The sequence below is a fragment of the Lathamus discolor genome, chromosome 5, assembly GCF_037157495.1.
Source record: "Lathamus discolor isolate bLatDis1 chromosome 5, bLatDis1.hap1, whole genome shotgun sequence".
Lineage (NCBI taxonomy): Eukaryota > Metazoa > Chordata > Aves > Psittaciformes > Psittacidae > Lathamus > Lathamus discolor.
In genome coordinates, this window is record NC_088888.1 from 45896734 (window position 1) to 45924181 (window position 27448).

General features: G+C 39.5%; 1 protein-coding gene across 6 annotated transcripts in view; it reads left to right on the forward strand.

Annotated features, from left to right (window-relative positions):
• The window catches only part of ARID1B (AT-rich interaction domain 1B), a 330916-nt gene that overhangs the window by 64030 nt on the left and 239438 nt on the right, over window positions 1-27448 (forward strand). For all 6 annotated transcript variants that reach the window (XM_065680613.1, XM_065680617.1, XM_065680614.1 and 3 more), the window contains exon 3: window positions 18519-18665. In XM_065680613.1, coding sequence (XP_065536685.1) covers window positions 18519-18665 — 147 coding nt within the window. The remainder of the gene's footprint in view (window positions 1-18518; window positions 18666-27448) is intronic.

Here is a 27448-nt window from a genome sequence, read left to right on the forward strand (position 1 = left end):
TATTGAAAAACAGATATTTTTATAAAAAGCAACGTTTTGCTGCTGTTTGATTCTGTCAAGGTATTTAACAGTAAATATCAGAAATGTCATTTACATGCAGATTCTGTTTACTTCAGCATTATTTATAAAGCAAGACTGTGTGATGGTAGAGCCATGTCTGTAAAGTCATGGTTTTGCTTCATGTCTCCCTTTTTTTTGGTATGGTGTGCATTACAGATACATAATTCAAACATAAATGTTATTTGACATAAGGGAATAAAACTGTTTTCAGCTCATGAAAACACCCTGTTACTATAAACTTGAAAAGTTCTTTCAAAATCACACTGTCAGACTGGTAGCATGTTTCTGCTGTAGCGTCACCTTACTTTTTTGCCTGTGGTTGAAATGTCATGGTAATAATCAATTCATCTTATAAAACTTAGTGAAATACGCTTGCTAATGCTTGGAAGTGAAACCAAACCCTGCAATCCTGATGTATTAGTAAGGTATAATTTTGCTCAAATAGCCTTGGCTTCTGTTTCTGTATATCTTACTTGCTTTGTGTACCTTGTCATTGGTTGAGTTTGGAAATCCAAGATGAGTTTCTCAGTAATTAAAATTATCAAGGTTCTCCTGCACACTTATATTACCAGAAAATTTGCTGCTCTTTCTGCATACAAAGGATGAATTTACTGTTCGAGCCTAGAAATAGTGTTGAATGTCTGTGGTGGTATGTATACTGAAATATCAGAGAAAAATTTGTTCCCAGGTTAATTACTGCTTGGTTCTCTGATAGTGAGTTTGATAGTGTCTCTCTGTGTTATTTTTCCCCTTATTTATCAACTGAATAAACTTAACAAGAGGAAAAGTGGAAGGAATGGATGGTTAGCATAGTTGAAACTGGTTTTGGTTTTGCATCTGTTGGAGTTTTTTTTCGTTTATTATTTCTTTTTTAGAAATAGTATAGTCTGTTCTTACTTTATTGGAACTCCTTTGCTTTTGAAGAGAATAGAAAGACACCTGAGAATGGCTAGCAGGGAAAATTAGTTCCTGATTAGTCTTCCAGTTAATTACAAATTTCTCGTATCATAGGTTGTGTAGTACCTTTCCTGACTGTCATTATCAGACAAAAACATTGTGGAGATCCTGCTAATCTGATGCGTGACAAAGCTTTTCCTGGGTTTTCTGCTGTCCTCTTTGGGCATGCTGTAATAGTGTAACAGTGCGGTTATGTTTTACGTTCATGATCTATGAAAATTTTAAACCAGAAATATATATTTTCTGTTGGCAAAATTATCTGCTGCTTTGTTGAGTCGTCGACAGATCCATATTCCTTGCCCCAGTGATGCTGCAGGATAAATCCCTCAGCTCATACGTTCATGTGTATATAGCTGGTTACGCTGATAGCGTTGGTCCTGTTAAGCTCAGTGGCACTACTCGTATGATGAAAATTTAAAAATGCAGTTTGTGGAGTTGGAATCCGAGTAACATGTAACGGAGATAAATAAGGACGTGGTTGGGAAAGACGTATAGAAAAGGTTGAAGATTTTGTTGAGTTTTGTAGGGCTTCTTTGGAAACGTGTGCGTTTCAACTGGGACCGACTTCATGGTTTTGTTTATAATACAAACTTTAATAAATTATAAGACCTATATAGCAAGTACTTTGAATTCATGTATTTCATGAATCCAGCTGTAATGTGCTTTGTAGGGCTCTGCAAAGCTCTGCACTGCATTGTGTGTCTACCCTGTTCATGTGCTGAATTTCTTTCCTACTCCTTTTATATTACTGCACTTGAGAGAGTTTCCACTTGCTAGTTGGAACAGAAGCTGAAGGGGATCTTTAGGAAAGCACAGTCAAGCAGACATAATAAATTTTGAAAGGCATAAAAACCTACCTCCCAATTGAGGCAGGTAAAGATTTACAATACATCATAGAAATACTATTTTTTTTTCTTTTTTTAACTTGATAGAGCAGAAATCTTCTGACTTTGCAAAGCTTTTCTTACTGCAAGGCAGTGGAAGAGCCACTCACAATGTAGCAAGTTGTTTTCTGTTTGACTTGAGGATGAAATAAGATTATTTACAGATCAGTTACAGGCAACAAAGTAGAAGAGGCAATGCTTTTAAGAAGGTGCTTGTCTAGGATTTTCTCTGATTCACAGAACAGTTACATTGGATGCTAATTATTTGATTAGATGTCTTCTGGAGAGACACAGATACACTGCAGTGTATCAGCTTGTCTTTCTTCAAGGGAGCAGGTCCTCAATAAAGTGCATCCCAGAAAGAACAAGCAGTGGCGAAACAAACTACCATTTAGTTTAAGATAGCACCTAGTAGTGTATGCCTTGTATAACTTACAGTGTGAGGTTATAAAATTTGCTGGTTTTTAAGGGTCCTCAGTTGACTGCTGCCTTCTAAAAATCCAAAACCCAAACCTGCCAGAAAAACCACCACTAACTGAAAATGTTAAAAACCATGTTTCTTTAAACACTCACAAATTTCCAGGCTAAACAGAACATACATCTTTAAGTTTGAAAGCAAGTTCTTCCCTTAGATTGATAATTTAATGACACTCACCACATATTGGAGCTGTTGAGGGAATTGGATTATAAAGATTTGTAGATTGCTTTTAACAACATGGACTATTAATTTATTTTACCTTTCTAACATTTCTGTTACTTTGAAATGTTTCTTTTTAAAGAGCTGTTATATTTTATCATAAAGCATTCCTGCCTTCACTGCAAAAGGGTATTTATTACTGCCTCTCTTCTAGGTGAAATGTGATGACATAGTCTTTTCCTATCTATTTTAAATGTAGTAAAAGGAATAGGTTTTGCAAGCGTGATACTGTATGTGAGGAGAAGAAGAAAACAGGTGGATGTTGGAAGTGTTTTATAATGGGGCCTTACCCAAAAGGGACTTCCCTTATTGTAATACAGTATAGAAATTTACTTGTCTAAGTGAAAATCACTAATTTCACCTTTTTAATCCCCAAGTTGAATACTCTTCCTTAGTGGTACATTTTTATAGACTTTTGAAGGTATTTGTGGCTACTGTGTTTGTGTGGGTTGTTTGGCTATCACTGCTGTTTTGAATGTTGATCTTAGTTTTGAATGACAAATGTTTTGCAGCTTTCTTTAGCTTACTGAATTTCTTCAAACACTGTGATCTTGGTGAGTAAATAGTAACACATGCTGTAGTTCGTTCTTTGAATTTTACGGAAAATAGATAAAATAGTCTTGATAATTTTAAAATGAGGGGATTTAGTTTTTTTTTTTTCCTCTAAATGTGGAATAAAAGCAGAGTAGAAGCTGAAGGAAGGACTAAACCGAAAAAGCACAGATTATTTACTGGGGATTTTAATTGTTAGTTGCTTTTAACTGGCAGTGCTCCTGTTTCTCTTCCCTGCTCAACCCCCAATCCCCAGTTTCTGTGTTGAACATTTAAACCAGAGGTCAGTTTGGCTCTGTGTGTTGTTTTAAAATATGCTGCAACTGGACTGCTAAATGGAACAACAGCATCAGCATAAAATGCAGAGACAGTGTTAGGTCTGAGCGGGTAGAAGTGCACATAGGTTATCAAGAAATACCCAAATCAAAGTGAGTTTACGCTATAGATGTATTTTTTTCATAGTGAACTAACAATGTTTCGAGCTGCAGTCCCCTTCACATCACAGAGTAATAATCCCAGTTCGTGCTGTTCGTGTTTTCTCCTTTTTCTTTCTTCTAACTCCCATAGCACAGCTTTTTCAATCCAGCATTCACTGCACATGTTCCAGTCATGAGGTTACAAAGCTGACATTGCAGTCTCAGCAGAGGTTATCTCTTTAAAATTCCCTAAAATTCCCCTTTGGCACATCCACTTTGGCAGCTGGGTTTCTGTAGGAAACTGATGGAGCCACCCCCTCCCCTTATGTCCTTTATAAAAATAGAAATCTATTAAACCTCTGGCCAGAAGGGCAGATGGGTAAATACTCCCTCCAAAGCAGACAGTGCTGCTTCCTAAGCTTTTCTCCCTAGTTTTATACTCTCCAAAAAATCAGATTTATATACTTAAAAGACAAGTAACTAGTGACAATACCTGCTTTTAAAATTAAAGTGCAACTTGCTTGTTGTTCTTCAGGACATGTGCACTCTGTGCTCTGGAGGATATGTACAGGTGCTGAGAAATGTTGACCTGTTGTTTGAAATATTTTAAATAGCTGCACAACTGCAAAATCAGAAGCTTAGTTTAATCTTGGAAGCGCATGTCTCAACAGTGCCGTAGCTTGTAAAGTACGACTGATACTCAGACGATCTGCCAACCAAATGGGAGGCTTAAATATCTAACTATCAGCATAGAAAAGTGATAACTGACCTAATAATATTAAAAAAACTAAATGGGCATTGCCCATTCACAAAGAGGCTTTACTTTCATGGAAATATATCCCTGAAATACATTAATAATTTGTTTCTGCTTCCTGCAAGGAAGAAAGGGAGAGTTGTGTGTGCATCCCCCTCCCCACATCGCTGCTTTTCTCTTGGGTGATATTTTGGGTGAGAGCTGCAATGATCGCTTTCCTGCTTAAAGTGGGCTAAATTTTATGGCAGAATTTAAGTGTCTTAAGATGACCCGAAAAGCCACTGTCCTCCCTTAAAGTCAAGGAGACTCCTTTCGTAGCTTTGCTTTGTTGTGGAGCTTTCCTGTGGTATCTGTTTCTGAGGGCTCTGCATGTACTCTCTTTTGGAGAGCTGGAAGCTACTTCGTGTATGGGGTGCTTTTCTGGAAAGTGAGAATTGTGGATTTGGATTCACAGGGTGAGGAGAGCACAGGAAAACCAAAACCAAAGGCTGCAGTTCAACAGCAGCCAAAGCCAACCCAACTGGTCGCTGCAGTGCTGCTTCTCTTACATCACCTCTGGGTTCATCTGGCCGTGTTGAGCCGTTTCTTTGTGCTAAGCCAACAGAAGGCTGTTGGTTAACTTTCTGCTATGTTAGTTTGGTGGAATGGCTCGGTAGAGGATAAAACCACCTATGGGAGTGTCCTGGTTTTGACTGGGGTAGAGTTAATGTGGTATTTGGTAACCAGCTGGGTTTAAACCATGACCGGGGACTGGCGGGTTGGGTAAAGAGAGAAGCCAGTGGGCCTTCCGGAGCAACAGATTTGGAGCTGTACACTAGCTGTCTTGGTGCTTTAGCTTCTGAAGCATCATATAGAAGGTGAACAGTCCCCACTGGGTCCTGCTGTCTTTGCAGAAGAGGCAGTCTTATTTTTTGTGGTGCCTGCTGTCAGGAGACCCCTTCTTTTTCCAGCCTCCCTACGTGCAGAGGTGGGCACTAGGCAGTTGTGAGGCAGGAACCTGCTCAGTGGATTCGATGAGGAGCTGGGAAGCATTTCTGCATGGAGAGTTTTCTGTAGGTCAGCTTTGAATAGCTCCCTCCTGAGAACGTGTGCTTTTTCCATCACCTTTGGAAGAGCTTAGCACTCTGTTGGCTCCTCTGGAGAACTGCAACAGCAGCTGTTATTTTGACTCGCTCTGCCTGGTGCTTGTGATCTCTCTTTGAGGACTGTGACCCCTGAATAGACTCTTCTCATGTCTTTGTTGATGGTCAACAAACCTACATGGCTATTTATGACTACATTCACCTGACACCTCATGCTAAATCCTGTATGAGTTGCACAGAGCATTGTACTTTCTCACTATAAGTTAACCATGTCTGTTCTCTTGGGTTTATTGGGGAAAATCTTTGCTAACATGGCATCACTATTTAACCATCTTCGAGCCAGCCTGAAGCCCTTTTCTTTGTATGTTGTTTTAATGCAATGAAGCATCTGCCTTCTTGTTATGCTTTCTATTTTTACCTTTCCTTATTTCCCCACCTCTTATTTACTGATAACTTGGTATGTGTTTGACATAGCAAAAAAAATTTTGCTCTTATTCTCCTCTAGAGTTTGGGGGGGGGGGGGGGGGAAATGACACAACACACACAAAACCCCACCACTCTAAATTGTTCTAGTAAACTAAACAATGCAAGAACCTATAAGTTTATTACACATCCAGGTGAAAAAAGCATAATGAATTGCATGAGCACTTGCAATCCATTTCAGTGCAAAATCAGATGGATTAAGATGGATTTCCCTTCATCACGCATGCAGAGAAATTTATTTATGTAACAAAAAAGTGTTGACAGTCATCTCCTGCAGCCCTTTTTGGAAAAGGCTGCTTCTTAACGGTGTTTTGTAAAGGAGAAGTGAGAACACAGAGGATAACATTCAAAAAGCATGTGTGGGGAGCTGCAGTTACCTTGGGAGTGAAGTGAGGAAGGTGTAGGGTCCTCACTTGTGTGGTGCAGGCATCCTGAATCACCTTTCTGAATAAGCTGAAGTCTGGGCCCCTTCTGTGCTTAGCACTATAAGACAAAGGCTATCTGGGACACCTTTATTGCGCCAAAGCAGAATGAACTGTTCAGTTTCCTGCTTGTCTGTTACTGTTGGCAAAGTGTGCTGCAGCAGACGGATCCCACCATTCTTTACAGTCTTGGTGTCTTGGAGTAAAAAAAAAAATTGAAGTTGACTGGTTTCTTTGTTTTTAACTGAAAGATTTCCCCGTAATGCAGCTGCTTGGCAAAAGACACTTCTCTAGACTTCACAGTTTGGAGGTATTGAATGTTCCTGATAGATCCTTTAAAGTGTTTTAAAGTGCATAATTGGGGCACTTGAGCATAAAACTACAATTATACACTTGTGTGTTAATTTTGTGTACAGATTGATATTACTTCAGTCTGGCCATAAATGAGAAGGAAGCATTTTATTGTGAGTGTAAGAATTTGTTTTTTGAATGCTTTAACAAAATAGGTGTTCAGATAATAACCCCAAACGATCAGACTTGGAGGGGAAGGAATGGTTTAAGCTTTCAGGAAAGGGAAGGAACATATATGGGTGTATTGGAGATGCTTGGGTGCTTTGAAAGAATAGTAGGTGTTACAAATATTAACTGATGGCGAGCAGTATTGGAGTTAAGATTAGCTACAATATTGATGAAAATTCTAGTAGGTTGGTGGAATGAATGAATGAGCTTGATGGCTGATTCTTTGTAAGATTTTAAGGGGGCTATTTTCAATTAATCGAAACAGGCCATTTTTTATAAATGATGTTATTACTGTAAAGGTTCTTGTTTTGTTTTCTGTTCCATTTTGAGGATAATGTTACATGAATTAGATTATGTTATTTACATACTTACACTGAGCAGATGTTTCTAAGACTTATTTGTGGTAACTGATTGGAGGAATAATTTACAATAATGATCTTATTTTGAGTATAATAAAACTGTAATTCCTTAAGAAATTACAATGTACGATACGGTTTCATCCATGAATATATAAGATTGATGTCTTTGATGTTCCTGTCAGCGTTCTTTTGATGTTTTCCAGTGCTAAGTAGTAGGTCAAATTAAATAATAGAATTGGAGTAAATCAAACATAGAAACTCTGTGACTATAGGGAGAGAGCTTGAAAGTTTTCTTTTAGAAATACTTGCAGCAATATTTGAAATCGTAGCTGTGTTACAGTTGTAAGATACAGCGTTCAGGCCATTATGTAAGTACTCTTATTTAAGAGCCTGACTTGTTTTTTGTCTATTCCAAATAGGGAAAGAAAAGCCAGCACAGGAAAGATTTACATCTTCCTCTTAATTTTTGATTCTGTTTGGTCAAACTCATCTAAAGCAGGGGTTTGGGTAGGGGGTGCTTTATATTTCTTATTTTTCTAAGCAAGCATAAGTACTGCAGAGTGTCTGCCTCTCTTGGCTGGAATGTTGGTGTTGAGGGGCTGTACCACAGAATGGGATCCTGGTCTTGAGCAGTTAATGCTATGCGTCAAGGTAATAAATTATACTGGGCTGGTAGAAACGTAATCAAATTTTCTTATCCAGTTGGTTCAGCCAGTCATTCTGTTTGCCTCAGGATTCCTTGCTCTGGGGAATTTTTGGTGTCCAGATTAAAAGTACGATTTTGAGTCTACTGTAGTAGAAGCAGCTAGCAGAATTTGGACTGTACAAATGACTGCATTTGTCACAGAAATTGCTAAACCTAAATGATAGCTGTGGGAGGTCATGCCTTTTTGTTTTGTGTGTTGACCTCCTATGCTGTGGACACTATTTGGGGATTGAAATCTATAATGAGAACACAAGGAGCTGTAAATCTGTTCTCCTGCTGCATGTGCATGGCAAGTTTTTTGTGATTAGAAGTGTGATATCCCTTGGAAAAGTGAAGGATTGGTAGTGGTGGAGGTGGCTTGCTGTGTGTAGTGGCAACCTACTGCTCCACCGTTTCAGCCAGGCCCAGGAGGCAAAGCTGTAGGGCTAACTGGAAAGTGTTGATCTCATCAGAGGTGCCTGGGCCAGGCCAGAGAGGTTCTCTGTCAAACACTAGAAATGGGGTGTGCCCCGTGGCTGTTAACTTTGTACTAAGAGAGTGGAGTATTGAATCATAGAATTAGTTGGAAGGGACCTTAAAGCTCATCTGGTTCCAACCCCCTTGCCATGGGCAGGAACAGCTTCCACTAGAACAGGTTCCTCAAAGCCCTGTCCATTCTGGCCTGGAACATTGCCAGAGATGGGGCAGCCACAACTTCTCTGGGCAACCTGTGCAGTGCCTCACCACCCTCACAGGAAAGAACTTCTTTGTCTAATCTAGGTCTCCCCTCATTCAGTTTAAAGCCATTCCCCCTTGTCCTGTCACTACATGCCCTTGTAAAAAGTCCCTCTCCAGTTTTCTTGCAGGCCCCCTTTAAATACTGGAAGGCTGCTATAAGGTCTCCCTGGAGCCTCTTATTTTCCGGTCTGAAAAACAAGTCCAGATAGATGACACTAGTTGTACTTCCCTTATCCAGCAACACTGTAATTCCATTGTAGAAGGCCACCAAAATTACCAGGCATGATTTGCAGTATGGCAAATTGTCTGGTATGTTTAGAGCAGCTCCACATCATTAAATCACAGAATGTTTGGGGTTGGAAGGGACCTGTGGAAGTCTTCTGGTCCAACTCTCCTGCTCAAGCAAGGCAATGTAGAGCGGGTTATCCAGGACCATGTCCAAACAGTGTTCATGTATCACCAGGGATGGAGACTCCATAACCGCTCTGGGCAACCTGTCCCAGTACTCCGTTACCCTCACAGTGAAAAAGTATTTTCTGATGTTCAGAGGGAGCCTCCTGTATTTCAGTTGGAGCCTACCACTTCTGGTCCTGTCACTGGGCATCACAGAAAAGAGCTTGGCTCTGCCCTCTTTGCATTATCCCTTCAGGTGTTTCTATACATTAATGAGATCCCCCTGAGTCTTCTTTTCTTCAGGCTGAACATCCCCAGCTCTCTCAGCCTCTCCTCGTATGTGAGGTGTAGCAGCCCATTAATTGTCTTTGTGGCCCTTTGTTGAACTCTTTCCGGTATGTCCATGTCTTTCTTACTGTGGAGCTCAGAACTGGGCATGGGACTCCAGGTGCAGCCTCAGCAGTGCTGAGTGGAAGCACCTCCCTTAACCTGCTGTCAGTACTTTGTCTAATGAAGCCGAGGGTACCATTATCTCTTTTTGTGGGGAGGGCACATTGTTGGCTAATGTTCAACCTGGTGTCCATCAGGACTCCCAGGTCCTTCCCTGCCAAGCTGCTTTCCTGTTGGAGGATGGCCTCCAACATGTATTGGTGCCTGGGATTGTTCCTTCCCACGTGTGGAATAGGAATAAAAAAAGGAGAAGAAAAGCAGCTGCTGGGGATAGAGGGTGTGCATTGGGAAAGGTCTGTGAAGGCCAGCAGTCCGGTAGAACTGAACCATTTTGGGTGAGAGGAGGAGAAAGGCATGGCTTGCTGAAGAGAAGAAGGGCTTTGAATGATCTCAAATGATTTAGCTCTGAAAGACGTCCAACTTGGGAATGGTAAAGACAGTATTCATCGAGATTGATATCTTTGGAGGGACACGTGAATTGATTAAAAATCACCCTTCTGTCTTGAAAGAGCCTTGGAAGAAAGGAGAACTCAGTCATGTGCAAGAAGTTGGGGAAGTGATGCTAAACAGGGTGTTTGTGCGTTCTAGCTTTTATCAGTATTGCAATAGAAGAATAATGTTTGCATTTTTTCCAGCTACCAAGATTGTGTGCCAGAAGAAATATAGAGTGAAAGACGTTTTACAAAGGGATTTTTCAGTCTCCAGTATTTAAGTGTTGGGAGTCTCTCTGTGTATATATGCATAAAACTGGAGGATTACTCATGTGGTTAGATTACCTGCTATTCAGACTCAACCAGTACCTCTCACTTGTGTTCCCTGCTTTAGGAGGTTTGAACAGCATTGCAGAACTTGTCTGAAGAAAAATGATTGTCTGTAGTTTCTTAACCATAATTTCTTTTAACCACCATTTGAGAAATAGTGGTCAAAACTGTTACCAATTTCCTGGAGAATAAAGAGCAAATACAGGACTTGGGGAGCAAAGACTGTTGTGTAGTCCACTCATAGATGCAAAAGAAGTGCCCTCTGATGAATTATTTGTTATATGATTAAAACTCAGCGGCTTTTGCATTTTTCTTTAAATGCTGCCATTTTGTAGGTGAGTTTCATGCTGTTAGTGCAGTGAGAAATGAGGTTTCCTACAGGCTTTTCACTGCAGCTCCAACCATTGGAGATACCGTAGGGATCAAGGGGATCCTCCCATTGGTTGTGGCAGTTCTCATGTGCTTTTTCTTATGTTGGTTGGTAAAATGGAGATTTATTACTTTAAGCAGATTATATGATTCCTGTTAATTGTTTTGATCACTTTAAAGAAAAAAAAAAGGGAAAGCTGAGTATAAGAACAGATGTTATCTGACTCATCGTTTCAGTGTGTGTGTGTATGTATGTGTGTATATATATATATATAGGCATTATGATTTCTCACTTTTTAATACAATGTATCAAAATAGCTCCCCTGAAAAAAATTCTGTTTCAAATTTCCAATCTTTTCTGTGGTGCTGGTCTAAGGGGATGCATATAACAACGTGGAAATCTCTTCCTAGAGATTATCATATTTTCATCCCTTAATTTGCAGAAAGGACCAAATGTAGCATTAGTTCAAACTGTAATGCACTGTACAAATCCACACGCTCAGGCTCTTGTGTAGAAGAAATTTCTTCCTATTGTTTCTAGCCTCAGCTGTTTACCTCTCCCTTGAAACTAATTTTAGCTCATCTAAAACATGCAAATTTTTTCTTTCTGTTTGTTTGCTGTTTTTAGGGGAAGGTGGGAGTGGGACATGGTTGTGATACTGGCATAGATTTAGCGTTTACAGCAGAGGTAGTTTTCATCAATTTCTGACAAGGGAATCGAAGTGTTCTTTTTCGGAAGGAGAGATATTGCTTTTCCTTATAAATGATTGACTATTTTGTGGTAGTAGTCTTTATTTATTTGGCTCTCATCATGAAGAATAGCAAACTTATTCAAAATCTCAGAACATCAAAAATATATCAATACATAAAACATAAGTACTATTCCGTACTACAGTCTATGCAAAAAACTATGTTAATAAGATGTGAAGGTTGCACAGCTAAGAAGTCAGAAAACATAAATGATAAGATTCTAGCAGCCACATTAACTGAGCCACATTTCACATCCTCTATATTTTATGAAATGCCTTTGACAACATAAATCAGAAAGAGAAGGTGCTATATATGTGCAGCATGGCTCGGTTAATGCTGCTTTTGGAACCTTAACATCTGTATTTTCTGACTGGAGAGTTTTTTAATCATGTAATCTTAGTAGGTTTTTACAGTTTTTTGGTGGGGTTTTTGGGGGTTTTGTTTTTTGTGTTTTTTTTTTTTTTTGTAGTTTCTCTTTTTAGAAAAACGGAGGAGAGTTGCCTGTACTAATAATGGGTTAGCTCATGTTACTTTGATTTAAGCTACAGTAAAAGGCAGTATACAGAGAGCACCTTGTGACAGGTACATATTTGATGCCATATACATTGCACTGACAACTGGTGTAATCATGCTGCTGTGTGCTTTTTGAGGAAAAGCGGGCTACAGGCATGTGTTAGAAGTCCTGTCCTTTCTGTCCTGTACTTGTAGCACAGGGCATGACTGCATTGCAGACTGCAGCATATTGTAAAGATGCTTGAACTACCTTTTTAGATGGACTGGCTTGTGTACAAGAAGCAGCCTGTCTACCAGAGTGTGGATCTCCCTCTGACCTAATTCACCCTTCTTTAGAGCACAGCAAATTAGCCTAACATGGCTTTTGGTGTGGGCTCCTTCCAGTACCTTCCAATACCTGAGCTAGTTTGCAGTTCTGTGTACTGCACTGCAGTCTTCAACATAGACATGCATTTAATGACTCTGCAAAATCCGGTATCTTGCGAGTTCTGTAATGGGGATTATTGTGCTGTGACACAGAAACATGCTTTTTATCCTTTTGCTTCCTTGCTCTGGGTCACAGGGTGAACCAGAATCAGGCCCAGTGTTAATATTTTAAAGGCTCTTAATAAGATTTTAAAGTTCATACTTCAATGTAAAGGCAAGCAGTCTAGGAAAGACAGCAACATAGGTGAACCTTGTGACCAGTGTATTGTCAAAAGGTCACAGCTAAGTGGTAAGAAGTAATAGAATTTATATAATGTATGAATAAAATGCCTTGGCATCAGGATTTCTGATTTGCCTCTGATTAATAGCCTTGACGTTAACACCCAGCATTTTACTTGGTTTCCTTTTTGATCTTTTTTTGTTATTCAGTGAGAAGGACTTGCAGGCTTTGTTGAGATGGTGTGTGCACAAGCACTCTGGGGTTGGACATGGTGATTTGACCTGGGAGACCGTTGTGCACCAGCTATTAAACAGTCATTCACTGGGTGTGTGCCAGTGTGTTTCCCATATTATATTTCTTTCTGTAAACCAGATAAATGTACAGGTGAAGACCTGGGCTTATGTGAACTAGAAAGTTCTAAGTATGAATTTTTTTTTTAAGTATGTGAAAGCCAGAGAGCTTGTATTTTTTTATGTTTTTTCTATTTCTAATTTTCTGCCCAAAGATATAGAGAAATGCATGGTTTGAATGCTTGAGGGAAAGTATTTTTGTTCTGGTAGAGGTCTGGGCTTGGAAATCTGAGACTGAAGCAGTAGATGTTTCAGCAAATCACAGAAGTTTTATTTGAAGGTTTGAGAGGAACTGCATGACAGCTTTCTTTATAGCTATTACTGAAGTGACCACTGTAAAATTAAAAGAATTAGAATTAAATTTGGCTATAATGGTTTGCTGGCTGGAAGAAGGTGCTGTTGTACTCCTGGTATGAAGTACAAGGTGTAGTGGGTCTTTGGGTTTGGTGTGGGGTTGGGTTGGTTTTTTGTTTGTCTGTTTGTTAGTTTTTCCCTGGGAATCCCACTTACTATACATCTTGTATTGTAATTTCTATGCAATTACAGTGTTACAATTTCTAGGTAAGTGGGATGTTACTGATTGTTACATTTCTGAAGTTGGTACTGGTTTCACAATGCTCGGGTCTGTTTCACTGTTTCTCAGCAAAGTAGGACACTGAATCAGGTAGTGTCAGCTTTTTTTCTTACTGCCGCCCCTGCCTTTGGAGTTCAGCTTTTCCTCTCTCTCTAAGTAGGGCTTAAAGCTAATCAGGCCAGACACCCTTCTTCTCCTAGGTTTTTATGTCATGACACTGTGGTCCAGGATTTCTGAACTGTACTGTTGCCTACTACCAACAGGGTCTCCCTTACCTTTCGGGTACCAAATAGATTGAAGGGAGAGGCAATGGCTGATGTTGCCAGGACTCTTTCCATGTGGTGAGCATGTCAGGGTGACTGACATGTTCAGGTAGGTCCCAGAGTGACTTGGCAGAGCTTTTTGTGATGGAAACATGTAAAGTTTCTTCCATTATTGATCAGATGTAGCTATTAGGATGGTTTAGAAGTGCAGTAGCTGCGTATTGCTGGTATTGTTAGTGTACCTGTGCTAACACACTAATTCTGTTATATTTTAATTTTAAAAATTATTATAATGACTGTAATGCTGCCTAATGATCCTTCTCCTTTGACATCAGTTATGGATTATGCATGCAAAAATTGCTTAAAATTTCCATTACTGTGAAGGTATTACCTGGACAAAGAACGTCTGCCACAAGACCCCTTGTTTAAGCAAGAATTAAAGATAATGGGCTAAGTTATAGGTTTAATTGGATTTCTCCCACCTCTTCATTCTGGCTGCCAATTTTGTTCCTCTTTTATTCTCATCCTTTCTTTATTAGCTTTCAGAGTGGTTTAATCACTGATGGCCAGTCATACTTCTCCCAAAATAATGCTATTTGTACTGTGCAGGTCAGATAGGAGGCAAAGTAATTATTACCATTTCTGTGCTTGCCTAGAAGTATATTCAAACTCGGGTCCCTTTCTCTCTTGAACCGTCCCAAGAATGTGTGCATGACCACAGGCATGCTGAAGTTGCCCAAATTTCATCTCCAGTGTTGTGTGGCCGGCCACGAAGAATGTGGTTATAAGGGAGAAAGGGAGGGAGGGAGGGTTTACCTTAAGAAGAAAGAGGATGCTTGGGTCATTCACTCCAAGCATTCTAAGTAATTGGCTTCAGATTTGTTTTGTTCTGGGGAGGTTTTAATGAAGTTTTTTTTTACATGCTGTTTAATAAACATTTGTCCATAAGCGATATCTTGTGATCTCCATCACTAAAGCAGGATTAATTTGCATGTTGTTGTTTGTTATTTATTTAAATACCCACAGAAATTATACTGAGTGTTCTGCTAAGGCAGCGGTGATAGGTCTCTGCGCTGAAGAGTACAGCATCTGAAGCTACATGTAGTAGTTACTGCTGTGTTTAGGGGTGGGTTTTTGATGCCTTTTTTTGGGTTGGGAGAATATGGAGGAAAATTCCATGATAACCAACAGAAGTTCAGAAGAGCTCAGTAATCTTTTTTTACAGCAGTGTCTGGAAGCAGATTGCTAGGGAAAACAACTAAGAAAATGGAGCAGTCTTCCAGTTTCTGACAGTCAAGGTGTTATTGCCTCTTCAGGTTGCTTACATTGTTTCCTAAGTATCTCACAGGACACAAATACATATTGCAAGGAGGCAGTTAGAACATAGGCATGACTTATATCAGGTCAAATCAAGGATCATGTAGCCTCCATATCCTGCCTCCAGTGGGGCTCTAATGGGATGCCTGGAGAAGAGTCAGAGCAAAGCAGGCATGTGATACTTCCCCCCAGTACTCTCCAAGCCTCCAGCTATTTTCAGTTCAGGGACTTCCTGAGCCAGATGTGGCTCTATATATTTGGTAACCTTCAGAGGATGTATCTCTTGCGAACTTGTCCAGTCTTTCTTTGAGCTCACATAAACTTTCAGTTTTCAAAACATCATTTGACAAGGAATTTCAAATATCTGCTACCTGTGTGACTGGAGACCCTATCTCTCTTGTTTTGAAGTTTGCTTCTACCCACGTCTATCATTTAATGCTTTTGTAGATGGTTTTGTAGCTTTTTATCGTATTCTGCTTCCTGGTGTCTTTTCCATACTCAGAGGATTATAGTTTCTCCATATGGAAACTGTTCATACCTTGACAATTCTTGCACTTCTCTGGGCTTTTGTGTTTGACCTTTCCTACTAAGTTCAAGAAAATTGTAGTGAGGGGCTTTTCTTTGAAAAAGCTGTGTTGATGTTTCCTAATTCTGATCTTCGTTCTTACCTGTCCTCATTTATCCCAAACAGTCATCAGGCCTTCATAGTCTGAAATTACTCAAATGTCTGCCTTTCTCCTTTTTTAAAAGCTATACTCCAGTTCTCACCTACCAAGTCAGCTCCAGGTTAGAGACTGTAATTAGTAATTCAGCTATTTAAGTCTTGAATTTGTTTAGACCTCCGGAGTGATACTAAATGGTCAGTTTGTTCCATACATAGCCCCACTAGATTCAGATGCGTTCATCAAGTCCCTCACAAAGGAGGACTCCAGCATGGGAACCTCCCAAGATTTTTCCATAGTGCACACTAGTGCAAAAAATTTTCCACGCTTCTCTGATGACACTGTTTTCTCTGAATCTCCTTTTATACCTTGATCCTCACTTTGGAGCTTCAGACTCGCTGGCAGACCTCCCGCTCCTATTGTGTTTGAAGAAATAATTCATTACTCATTTGGTTCCCTTTCCTAGCTGTTCTTCCAGTTCTTTCTTATTACATTTGAAGTGCCAGAGTTTACAGTCTTTTCTGTTCTCCTCATTTGCACTTGGTGTTGGCTTATTGAAGGGTGCCTTTTTGCTTCTAGAAACCTGTGATGAGCCATGCTGATGTCCTTTTGCTCTTCTCAGGTCTTTCTGAATAGGCGGTGAATATTGGTTCTGTGCTTTCCATGTGGTTGTTGTTAAGCAGCTTTGATGCTGCCAGTGAGATTTTATTTCTCGCAGCCGTCTTTTAGAGCTTCCTTTTAACAAGCTTTCAGCTTTTTATGTAGTTACACTTTTTGAAGTTAAGCACAACAGTAGTAGATTCCTTGATTTTCACGGTTCCTGTAGGGCTGCTCAATTTAACTGTGTTATGGTCACTGATGCATAGTGGTTCTGCACTTGTAGGATGTGGAAGTAGGCGATTCCTGCTGCTCAGGACTGAGCCAAAGGCAGCGGATCCTCACGCAGATTCCTTAACCGGCAGCTCTATGGAACAACCTTTGGCAGTTATCTGATACTTTGGTCTCTGCTTTGTAGTGCACTTGCTCAGTCTGTATGGGAGGTGCTGAAATCTCCCTCTGTTACAGTCTTGCACCATGCCTTTGCTGATCTTGGTTGGTGTACTGCTGTCAGCGTTGCCGTAGTCCGGCCGTGCCTGGTGATCCCCGCACTCACTCTTCCTGATCCAAACAAGCTCCGGGCCTCTGCTGCTTGCTTTAGTGGAGTTCTGGTTTGATTTGTTTCTAAAATCTATGTAGCACGTGTAGTGTTACTTAATCAGTAGCTGTCTTCCCCATGTAGCCTCAGATCATGCAGAATAGTGACTCACATATTGTTTCCCTTCTACCAGAATTCTGTTACGATTACTGCTAGTGCTTCTGTTTGAGGCTTGATGTTCCAGTGATCTGGTTTTTCTCCTACCCCCTACACCCCCACCCCCCAGCCCCTTTGTGTAGAAAGCAACGTATTGTCTATTTGCCTGATGATATTCCAACACACCCCTTTTAGTTTGCGTTGTAACAACCTCATTTATGCATCAGCAGGGAGAGGGTGTTTGTCAGAAGGGGTTGCTTTGGTCACAGAAACATCTAACTGCCTGTGAAATGATAGTGAAGGAAAAAAAAGTGCAGGTGAAGAGAACAAATGCAGAAGTGGAGTTCCACAGCTGACCTTGGAAGTTAGCAAGAAGTAGGACTATCAATTTCTGGCAGAAGTAATAGGAGTAGATCAAGCTGTGATAGTAAAACCAGCCTAGACAGGTGTTTAAATTTCACTTTGTGTTATTATTACTATTATTATTGCCTAGGAAATACTACTGTATTGTTGAATGAATATAGTAAGTTAACTTTAGGTAGAACAGGTATGTGTTTACATGTTGAGTAAACAGATTTATCAGTGTATCAGAAACTTAGAGGAAACAGTTCAGAGATCAAAGCATTTCAGATGTGCTCAGGTATCTGAGACATTTGCAGGGGTGTGCAGGACCAACAGAAGACCCATTCTAGAAGGGAGAAATTCTGTGTTGCATCTGTCATTCATCTGAAATGGTACTAAATACCTGTGTCTAGGGAAGAGCAAGGTACCTAAAATTGGGGCAATATAGACACAATATCAGGCGCTTGCTGAAAGTGTGCTCTTTCAAATAGCTCAAGAAAATGTCAGCGTCTATTGATACAAGGCTTATAGAGTGAACTGGTGCAGAAAATTCTTCTGATGTTTTAACTGACTTGCTTTTGGTTATAGCTTAAATTCTCTGTGTATATGTGGGTTCTCACACATATGCTGATTTGTCTGTTAATAGCACCTGTAAGAGGTTATTTTGTGTTGCACTTATCTTGTGTTTTGTTCTTATTTTTTAAAACAAGAATGTATCTTAGTAGGGGGAGAGGAGACTTAGGTTGAACGGGACAAAACAGAAAACTTGCCAAACCCCATTTTTTTGCATAAGGCTTAAACACACAAATGCTAAGGGTTGTGGGCAGAGCACTTCACAAAAATTAGTACTTCCTGACATACATATATATATATATATATATATCAGAATGATTCTTCTGTTGATTTGCTTCAGCACTTCGCCCATGGAGAGCAAACATTTAAAATAACTGCTGCTGGGCATTATAGGATTGTGATGTTCACAAGTATAGCATTGTCCTTAGTAGCTCTTCTTGAAAAAGGTAACTATACAGAGCACTTGGGCTTGCTCTCTGTTCAGGCAGTCTGGATCTAAGGGCTGCCATTAACTGCTGAGTGAAAGAACAGGACTGTTGGGTCAGTTGTATAGCTGAGGATATCACTTCTGATCAGGTTGCTGTACAGATGTGACATAGCTTGATTCCATGTCCTGCCTCAACTTATGCATTTGCTTTGCTTGGCTTTTCCAACAGATACCACCACAGTATGGTCAGCAAGGTGTAAGTGGCTACTGCCAGCAGGGCCAACAGCCCTACTACAACCAGCAGCCGCAGCCTCAGCATCTGCCACCCCAGGCACAATATCTGTCGCAGGCCCAGCAGAGGTACCAGGCTCAGCAGGTAAGCACTGTCCTTCACTACTGACAGTTACCCTGGAGCTAGAAGTGTAGAAATTATCTGTGTGAATTGAACAAAACCCACTTGATTCCTTTTTGAGAGAACAGTGTTAAAAACAAAACTAAATAAACATGGAATCAGACAACATCCTTCTGAAAAGCCTTTGGGGATATACACACAAATACATCTGCACATGCTTTAAGGCTTTATTTTATATCCTTCTTTTTTTTTTTTTTTTTTTGAATAAAGCCAGCATACATACCCCAGCAACTATTAATTCTGCTTTTAAAAAAGAAGTAACAGTTTCTTGATGTGATGTTAGTGGAGATTTTCCTTGCTTTTATTTTGTTTTGTTTTTTTCTCTCACAAGACATGGAGAGCTTCTGCATCTAACCTGGTTACTACTGTTTTGGTTTTCATGCTCTTTCATTTGAGGATAGATGAGTTCAAGGCATTTTGGAACTGCTTTGCCCAGGGAGCTTCTTAACAGACATTTTTGATTGAGATTGCAGCTATTAATTTGAATGTTGTCAGTTTGTACATCCAGTTATTGAAACTGCATAATTCAGTATCCATTGCCAATCTTGAAGTGTGCTTTATATGTTAGCCATTGAAATGAAGCGATTCTGTTTTTAACAAAGATCAGAGTGATAGTGTATTGGTCTGCTTCCCAGAGCTTGAGAAACACCTGGATTTTAGATGCTGAACAAAATGGATGTGCGTAGCTGATGCAGCTGAATGTGTAGGCTCAGTTCTATCTGCATTCTCAGCTCTGTTAATCACAGAGAGGTGATCTGGAAATGGAAGGATGAAACTAAAGCATACTTGCCATCCTGGGAAATCTAACAAAAGTGAGTTGCTGAAGACTGGGTATTAGTGGAAGCAACCACTTGCTACAAATCACTGGGGAATTCTGTCAGGCATGGTTGATTAACATTTTGGGATAATGCTGGTGCAATGTAAAAATCTTAGCTTCACAAAAAAATAGTGTGTAAAATAAACTAACAGAAGATGCTGTAAGTAGCAATGGTGCAGAAGGCTCCCCTCCTTTGATTTTTAAAATAAAGCTATCTTAATTTCACTGTGTAATTACGTGTTAATTTTTCTTCATCTACATTTTAAAATTCCATTGAGAATAAACTTTTTTCATTAAAATGCTGGATGGTTTATGAAATAGAATTCTTAATTGTATCTATGATGTTCTTGTAAATGTCACCACTTTCCATCTTTTGGATTATATGTAACTGCCACTTTAAAGATTGCAGTTGTGTCTTTAAATTTAATTTTCTCCCTTTTAACTTTGGCATTAAATGCTTGATTTCTCTGACTTGAAAATACTATTCATAACCATCTTGGTAAAGTCTTAGCAGATAAAGTCCTCGTAATACAGCCTATGAGAGAGAAACACAGCTGCTCCAATGTCTGCATATCACAGTCTGTGAAATTGAAATGTTTTTTTTGCTGCTTTGGACACTTCATAATATTTTAAATACCATCAGTTGAATGGATTGAATATTTTAGTTTAAAAAAATACACAAAGCATACCAACTGTGCAGGACTTAGGAAATAACAAGTTACTGATTTATCTGTTGATACATGTTCCAATTACATTGTTTGATATCATAGCCAGTAAAATGAAGATTTGTGCAATGCAGTGAGGGGTGTCATAGAAGAGGATAAAGACAAAATGAGAGTAGAGCTTTACGTATATTATAGACTTCAGAGAACTGGGATGAAGAGAAAGGCAGTGACAGATTGACAAGATACTAGCCTCAGTGTAGCTAAATTTCTGCTTTGAGGATTTGAGGGTACAGTGGAGGTGTGTCTAAATCCAGGCTCCAAGGGTGATAAAGGCTTCTCATAGTCAGTAGGCATTTTTGCCTGAGTCTGCAAATTCAGATGGTACATTAGGTTCTCACCAACACAGCCTTGCAGTTGGTAATCCTTGGTGTGAGAATCGCACCTGAAATTCTTCGTGGTTTGTGAAGGGCTGTTTGGTTATCCTGTTCTTTCGTAGTGGTCAGCCTCTGCAGTTTTGAACTACGATCTCCTGAATTATACAGGCTTTTCCTGGAGTGTTTGTGTGTAGATGGGACTATTTCATGTAAGTCCTTAACACTTTGGGACTTGCTCCTTTTCTCCATCTCAAGATTGGTTCCATGGTTCCTCTTCCTGTGTCTCAAGAACAGTCATCAGGTGAACACCTCCTCTCTAACATTTCTCTGTCAAACCTCACTGTGTTCTTTCTCATTCTTTGGGAACAGCAGTTCTAGAGATCTGGAAAACAAATACCTAACACAAGAAGTCGAAGTCTGTACTTTTGATACTTCCACAACAGTGTTCTTTCTCTGCTGATGATGCATTGTGAAGTAGCCATCCAGTGGTAGCCAGTGTACAATATAAAAATTAATACTAGGATAACAAAAAAGTTGTGAATGTACATCAGATTGTGCTGCTGAGACAAAAATAAAAATAAACTGTGCATATTTATGCATACACGTCTCTGCTTTTATTAGACTGATTATCTTTTGAAAAGAATTTAAAAGTCAGAGTTTACTTGATAAAAATTTTAGCAAGAGAAATAGGAGTAGGTATTCGTGTAGTTTTAGGAGTTTTAAGGGCAGAGTTCACTGAATTTGACCTATTGGGCAGCCTTACAAAGGGACAGCTCAAGGGAGATCTTACTGCTGTTTACAGCTACCATATGGAAGGATGTGGGAGAGATCTGGGCCAAACTCATCTCAGAGGTGTACAATGGAAAGATAAGAGGCAGAAGGGACAGACTGGGACAAGGGAAGTTGCAACTTGGTAAAAAACCAAATGAAACCAACCAACCAAAAGACCAATAAACAAAAATAAAAACCAAACAAACCCCTCCAAACAAACAGCAAAAACACACACAAAAAACCCCAACACCAAACCCAAAATTACCACTAGGGTTTTCAAACACAGGAGGGAGTCCAGGGAGACTGGAATCTTTATCCTTGGAGATGCTCAAAAATCAGTTAGACAAAGTCCCCAAACACCATGTTGTCACTAGACTTGCTTTGAACTGGAGATTTGACTACGTGACCTTTCTCTGGAGGTCTCTTCAAACCTGTGTGATTCTGTGTTGCAGTGATTTAATGTTGGCTTTACATATTCTAAACAAAACTTTAAAATAGACTCCAAAATCCTATAATACCTGTTGCACCAGTTGGTGTATCTTTCTCATTTCTTCTCTTAAAAAATATCAGTACATCCTGTTTATATAATCCTGTCAATTAGAAAACTGAGGTAGTCTCAGTCATACAATCTGTTATCCTTTCTGTGTGTAATCTTTACTTTTGCTCTTTCTTTCCAGCTTGCAAATGAATTTCCTTCATGTTTTCTGTATTTTTCGTTAACCATTTTCTTGTCTTTTTATATTGATTTTGTTACACCAATGCGGAGTGCAAAAAGCAAAGTCCTAGTTTTGAATGGTCGCAACTTTGAGAAATGTATAAAGGCAATTGATGTCAGTCTCAAGAAGAGAAGCTGGCCTCTGAAGATGTTTTTGCCTCGTGCTGGCTAGCCAGAATTACGGCAACTTTAGACTATTGTGTCCTGGAGAGCATGACTGGGTCATGAAGCAAGAGGAGATCACTAGTAATATTGAAGTAGCTCATAGCAGCCCCAGCTGAGGATCAGAATGTTGTTATTCTGGTTGTTTGCCAAGTACGTAATAAAAAGGTGGTCTTTGCCCCAAAGAGTGTACAGCTTATTCTATGCCTGATGGGCTGGAATCTGAACTTGTTTTTGTAGGAGGGGTGCAGCTGTGAGATAAAGAAGTTTCATGTTCTGTTTTAAGCTAAATAAGCTGTCTCCATAACTGCCACCTTTGTGTCTGATTGAACTGATTTTACTTCAAGATGGAGGAGAGAGATGTCAGATTGGAGAAAGGGGGCTTTGCCTTCTTTTGCCTATGGTATTTTCTTTATTTCCCTTGTGGATTTACGTTGGTCTACTTACTTTGGAGGTTATCAAGCTGAAAGTAGTGTTTATTCTGGATGTCTGATGGACTTATTCTTGCCACCAATTTTGTTTTATGTAAAATCCTGTAGTATGATGTGTTGGGCATTCTATTATGAGGAGAAAACTGGTACGGAATTCAGTACCGATCATGTTCTATTTTTGATCTTTTAGACTTTACGTGGGCGAGCTTCTGCTGTCAGGTGTAACTCTTAGTGTTGTGCCTTGGAATTGGTACTTGTCTTAATTTCTGACATTTTTTTTTCTTCTTGTGGAAGTGTGAAGCCATTGCTGCTTTTTCTTGACTCACTTGAATTCAATAGGCAATCTTGTCAATAAAAGTAAGCAGATAACATAATTTCTGTGCCTGTTCAGTGACTTGTGAGTTTCTATTCTAATAAGCAGAGAGGGGAAGGAGGAGAACGGGATTTATTTAAATGTTTGAACTCCAAGTTATTTAGATCTTTGTTAAATTGACTTCATGGTGGGCAAAAAGGGAGTTTTGTAAGAGATTATTTGATAATAATACTGGCATAGTTTACTACAGAGCCATATTGTAAGCCAGCATCAGTCATCCCCTCTTCATATCAGGAACCTGCTATGTAAAAACCATTAAAGGAAGAGCTTTGTTTCAAGCAAATTTATTGCAGTAGCGGATTCATTGATCATTAGATATTGCCAGTAGATGTAGATACTGCCTTGGTTTTTTTTTGTTTTTTGTTTTTTTGTTTTTTTTTCCTCTAAGTTTATTTATTTATTTAATTATTTAAAAAACTTTTTACCTTTACTGCTCTTTAAAAGAAAAAAGGGAAAGGAAGATGTGCTGTACTACCACAGTGTTGCCCTTGGCAGGGTTTTTCATCTTGAAATGGCATATAAATTAATAAATGCTTCAGTTGTTTTTGCAGTTTTAAATCTTTTGCCATAAGTAGAAGTGGTATTTTGCTCAAGAATGTCATGTAATTGTAAACTTAAACTGTCATCATTAAACATTATTTTATTAAGGTAGCATGATGTATATTTTTTGGTCATGATGCTTTCCAACTGGCTTGTAAACAGCCATGTTTATATATTTTCTTGTTTTATATAGCATGTGTTCATATGTATTGAGAGAGGATCGTGCCTTTGAGGTTTATTGTGTTGAGTTGGGACCATATCACTTTTTGACAGATGAAATGATCTGCGAAATAGTTATGGCGTCACTGTTAGTTAAGCAAAACCAGTGGTTTTATTCTGCACCTGCGACTGCAATCCTGAAGCCATCCTTTGTTTTACGTGTTCCTTGCAAGTTTCCAGACTAGAGTGGGATTATGCTGATCCCTTTTCTCACATGCAGGCATGAGATTTTAAAACACGGAAAAAATGTGGCAGGTCTTTGCAGTGGAGTATGCATGTTCACTTTTCTGGTTGGTCCTCCTGGTAACAGTGTGCAGGGAAAGGCTCTGTGTGTGTGTGTGTGTGTGCATGTGCGTGTGTGTTTTACATTGTTCCCTTATGGTTACTATGATTTCTATTTTTTTAGAATGCCTTGAAGGAATAGTCAGGTAGTTCAGGCTCAGTCTTTAGTCTGCTTTTGTTTGAAAAGAGAAAATGTTTTATAAACAAGCAACCAGGCAAGATTCCTTCACTGTCAGATTTTATTGAAATGTTCTAAAACCTGGCCCAAACCTTGTTTCCCTGCCCACCAAGCAATGATGCCATTCCTATTGATCTTGGCAAGATTGTTTTCAATGCAAGTTGTTATAGGACAAATAAAGTGGGGTGTTTTCCTGAGTGGGCCAGGGAGATGAATGCACTTAAGGCCAGTTGGAATTTAAGTTCTTTTCGTAGTCCCGGGTAGAAAGGCCTCAAGAGCAGGAAGGCAGAGTGCCTGATGTGGGAAGCATCTCTGGTCTCAGTCTGTCTCTGTGGGCAGAGGGAGGCAACTTAAGCCCCTTCAAGGGGCTGCAGCTTCTCTCTGTTTCCCTGAACTGGGATCAGTGAAGGCCATATGTTCCAGGTTTGTTCCTGAACTGGTGACAATGGTGTAAACTAGTCTGAGTCGCAAGCCTGAGATGATGAGGAGAATGTTCTTGCACAGACATCTGTTTTTAGTGTTGAGTCAGTGCAAGGTAGGACAGATAAAACATTACCCAATTTGAAACAGTCTTTGAAAATGTGAACAAAATGTGAAACTAATTAATCCGTTTTCATGTCCAAGCTGTACAACTGTCATGAAAACAGAACAAATTGTATTGTGGCAAAACGCTTCACATTATTAAAGTGATTTTGGTACAATGAGGATGAAGTCTTGTTTTTAAATTCAGTGTGAGCTGCTGAAGTTCTTTTAGCAGTGTAATAAGCAGCATGTTAATTAACATTGTCAAGCTGTTTTGGGGTGTAACACTGCAAAAATACTGTTGTAAGTTAGGAATTGTTGTTACATGCAAATACCAAACTCGTTAGTAAGTAATACAGGCAATTCTCAATGAGTCCAAATTCAAGTTTTGTACCTCAATGCGCAATTACTCTTTTTAGTAAAATCTTTACTCTTAAGTTACTAGAAACTGGTACAGAATTAGCAGACAACTGTACAACTGTAGTTTAGTCTCAAATCCTGCAGAATTCAGTTTAAACTTCCTAAAGAAGTAACACGTAACTGCCCACAGCTTAAAGTTGTAATAAAAATCTCTTGTCCTTCTGTCCTTTAACTTCTGTGCGTGTAATCATCTAGCACGAGATGAGTGGTTGCACTTAATATTTGTTGTGTTATGAACCACAGGAAATCTGGGAAGGAACAAGCTTGTATGTTAATCTGACATTTGCTGCCAGGCATATAGGAAAGCATTTTTTGTGCAAGTTGGCTATTACAGTTATATGAGAACTCATAATCAAATTTAATGTTCAGAAGAGATTGTTGCCTGCCATCAGCAGCAGTGGCTGACACCACTGTTTGTTGTGTACCATAAATCCTTCAAGGCTTCTTTCGTTTCAGCAAGAGGTGTCCAGTGTATATTCACACAGTCTTGAAATGCTGGGCTTGTTTTTAGCTTAGAAGTAAGTGTTTTCTTTCCAGCATGAAGAGGTACAAGGGGGAAGTGATTTGTTTAAACCATTCAACCCCAAATTTATTGCACTAAGAGCTTTAGCTTCTGAGGTGTGCTTGTTGGTTGGCTTTTAGAAATCAGGGCTACTTGTTAGGCATGTGTCTGCTCATTACATACAAGAAGGCACCTGGGTGAAAATTCTCATGCGGATATATGTACTCCAACAGCTTTTCCAGCCTCCTTTCTGCAAGATCTGAAATTAGAGACAAGGAAAACCAACAGTGTAACCTTTATGAAAAGCATGCATTTTGGTAAGCTGAACCTTTTGTTGCCAGCCTACCTTAGAGAGACCAGGTAGATATCAAAAGACAAAATGCAATCTTGATTTTTTTGCATCTGTAATAAAGCTTGGCTGGACTTGGGAGAAGGAGGGAAGGGGAGCAGGCTCTCAGCAGCTGACTTCCAAACGCAGACACTTAAATCCTGGCTTCTAGACAAGCCACTGGTGACCAGCACCTCTGAAAGGTATCGCCATACCTTGCTGTATGAAGTGATTTAAAAACAGGCTGTTGGAGTACTTAGGAACCACACTGATCTTGTGCATAAAGCAATATATCCTTTTCGAGCCTTTCTTAAGCACATAATATTTTCAGGAAGGGCAAACGAGGTTTGAACCTGTGTAGGTTCAGTGAACGCTTAACTCATTGAAGTCTTTGCCAGTTAGAGTTTTGCTTTTATAAAGTCTTATTTCACAATCATGTTGCTTCTGTAATCAACTGATGCTTAAGTAAGTGTTAAGCATACGGCTATTTATCTGTGTGGTGGAGGTTACTTACTTAGCTCAGGAGTTCAGTGAAACCATCCATGACTCCTATTGTGCCACAACTTCTCCCAGTAGTGGGAATAGCTGATTATTGTCCATTTGGGGAATGCTCTGTTTGCTCAGCATTGCTTATACCATTCGCGGAAGTGTGTCAAGCCTTTCTCTTTTTAACTCTGTGATTTATATCTGTATTTATAAGATTATAATAGGTGCTAGCTTGTCAGACTTGGAGAATGATCTTCCAGAGCCAAGTAGCTAGCAGGAATGGAGTCAGGCTGAAAAAGCAAGGGTAATTGTCTGTAAACTCACACCTGAGCACGAACACAAAATTGAGGGCATAGCTCGGAGCACCACTTAACAGCAGCACTGGCTCATTTTGCTGAAGGCTTATTTGACCAAACCAAAATCAACTGCATTCAGATTTTGAGAAAGCTTTCTTCCCCTGTTATTTTAAAGCAAACATTTACAAACATGGTGATCAGTTTAGCCAAATAAGAATCTACTTCAGTTTATTAGGTCTGAAGCCTTTAAAGTTAGCATGTGTAATTACCCCTTACACGTCTGTCTTTGTAGTAACTTGGATTTGTTAGGTGGTATTACTGGGGAAGGAGAAGTATTTTATCTTGCAAAGTGGTACTTCTGTTTATGTATAAAACCTAGCAAGCTTGTTTATGTTTCTGTTGTATAATCTTCCAGAGGGCTGTCAGTGAAAGTATTTGTTTGCCGCTGTGCTGTCTTAACAGTTGTGTGGCACCTTCAGTTTAAAGTTACCTCATCGTAGTTAAACATTTTCCCAGTCTGTATGTTCTTTTGCTTTATTCATCTATTGATGGTTTTCTGTCGAAAATAGGCTTTTCTATTTGCAGTTTGAAGGAGGAATTTTGAAGGTCAGCTTTCTTCTCCTGGGAAACCAGCAAGTGCACCTCTTCAGGCATGTGGTGCTGATG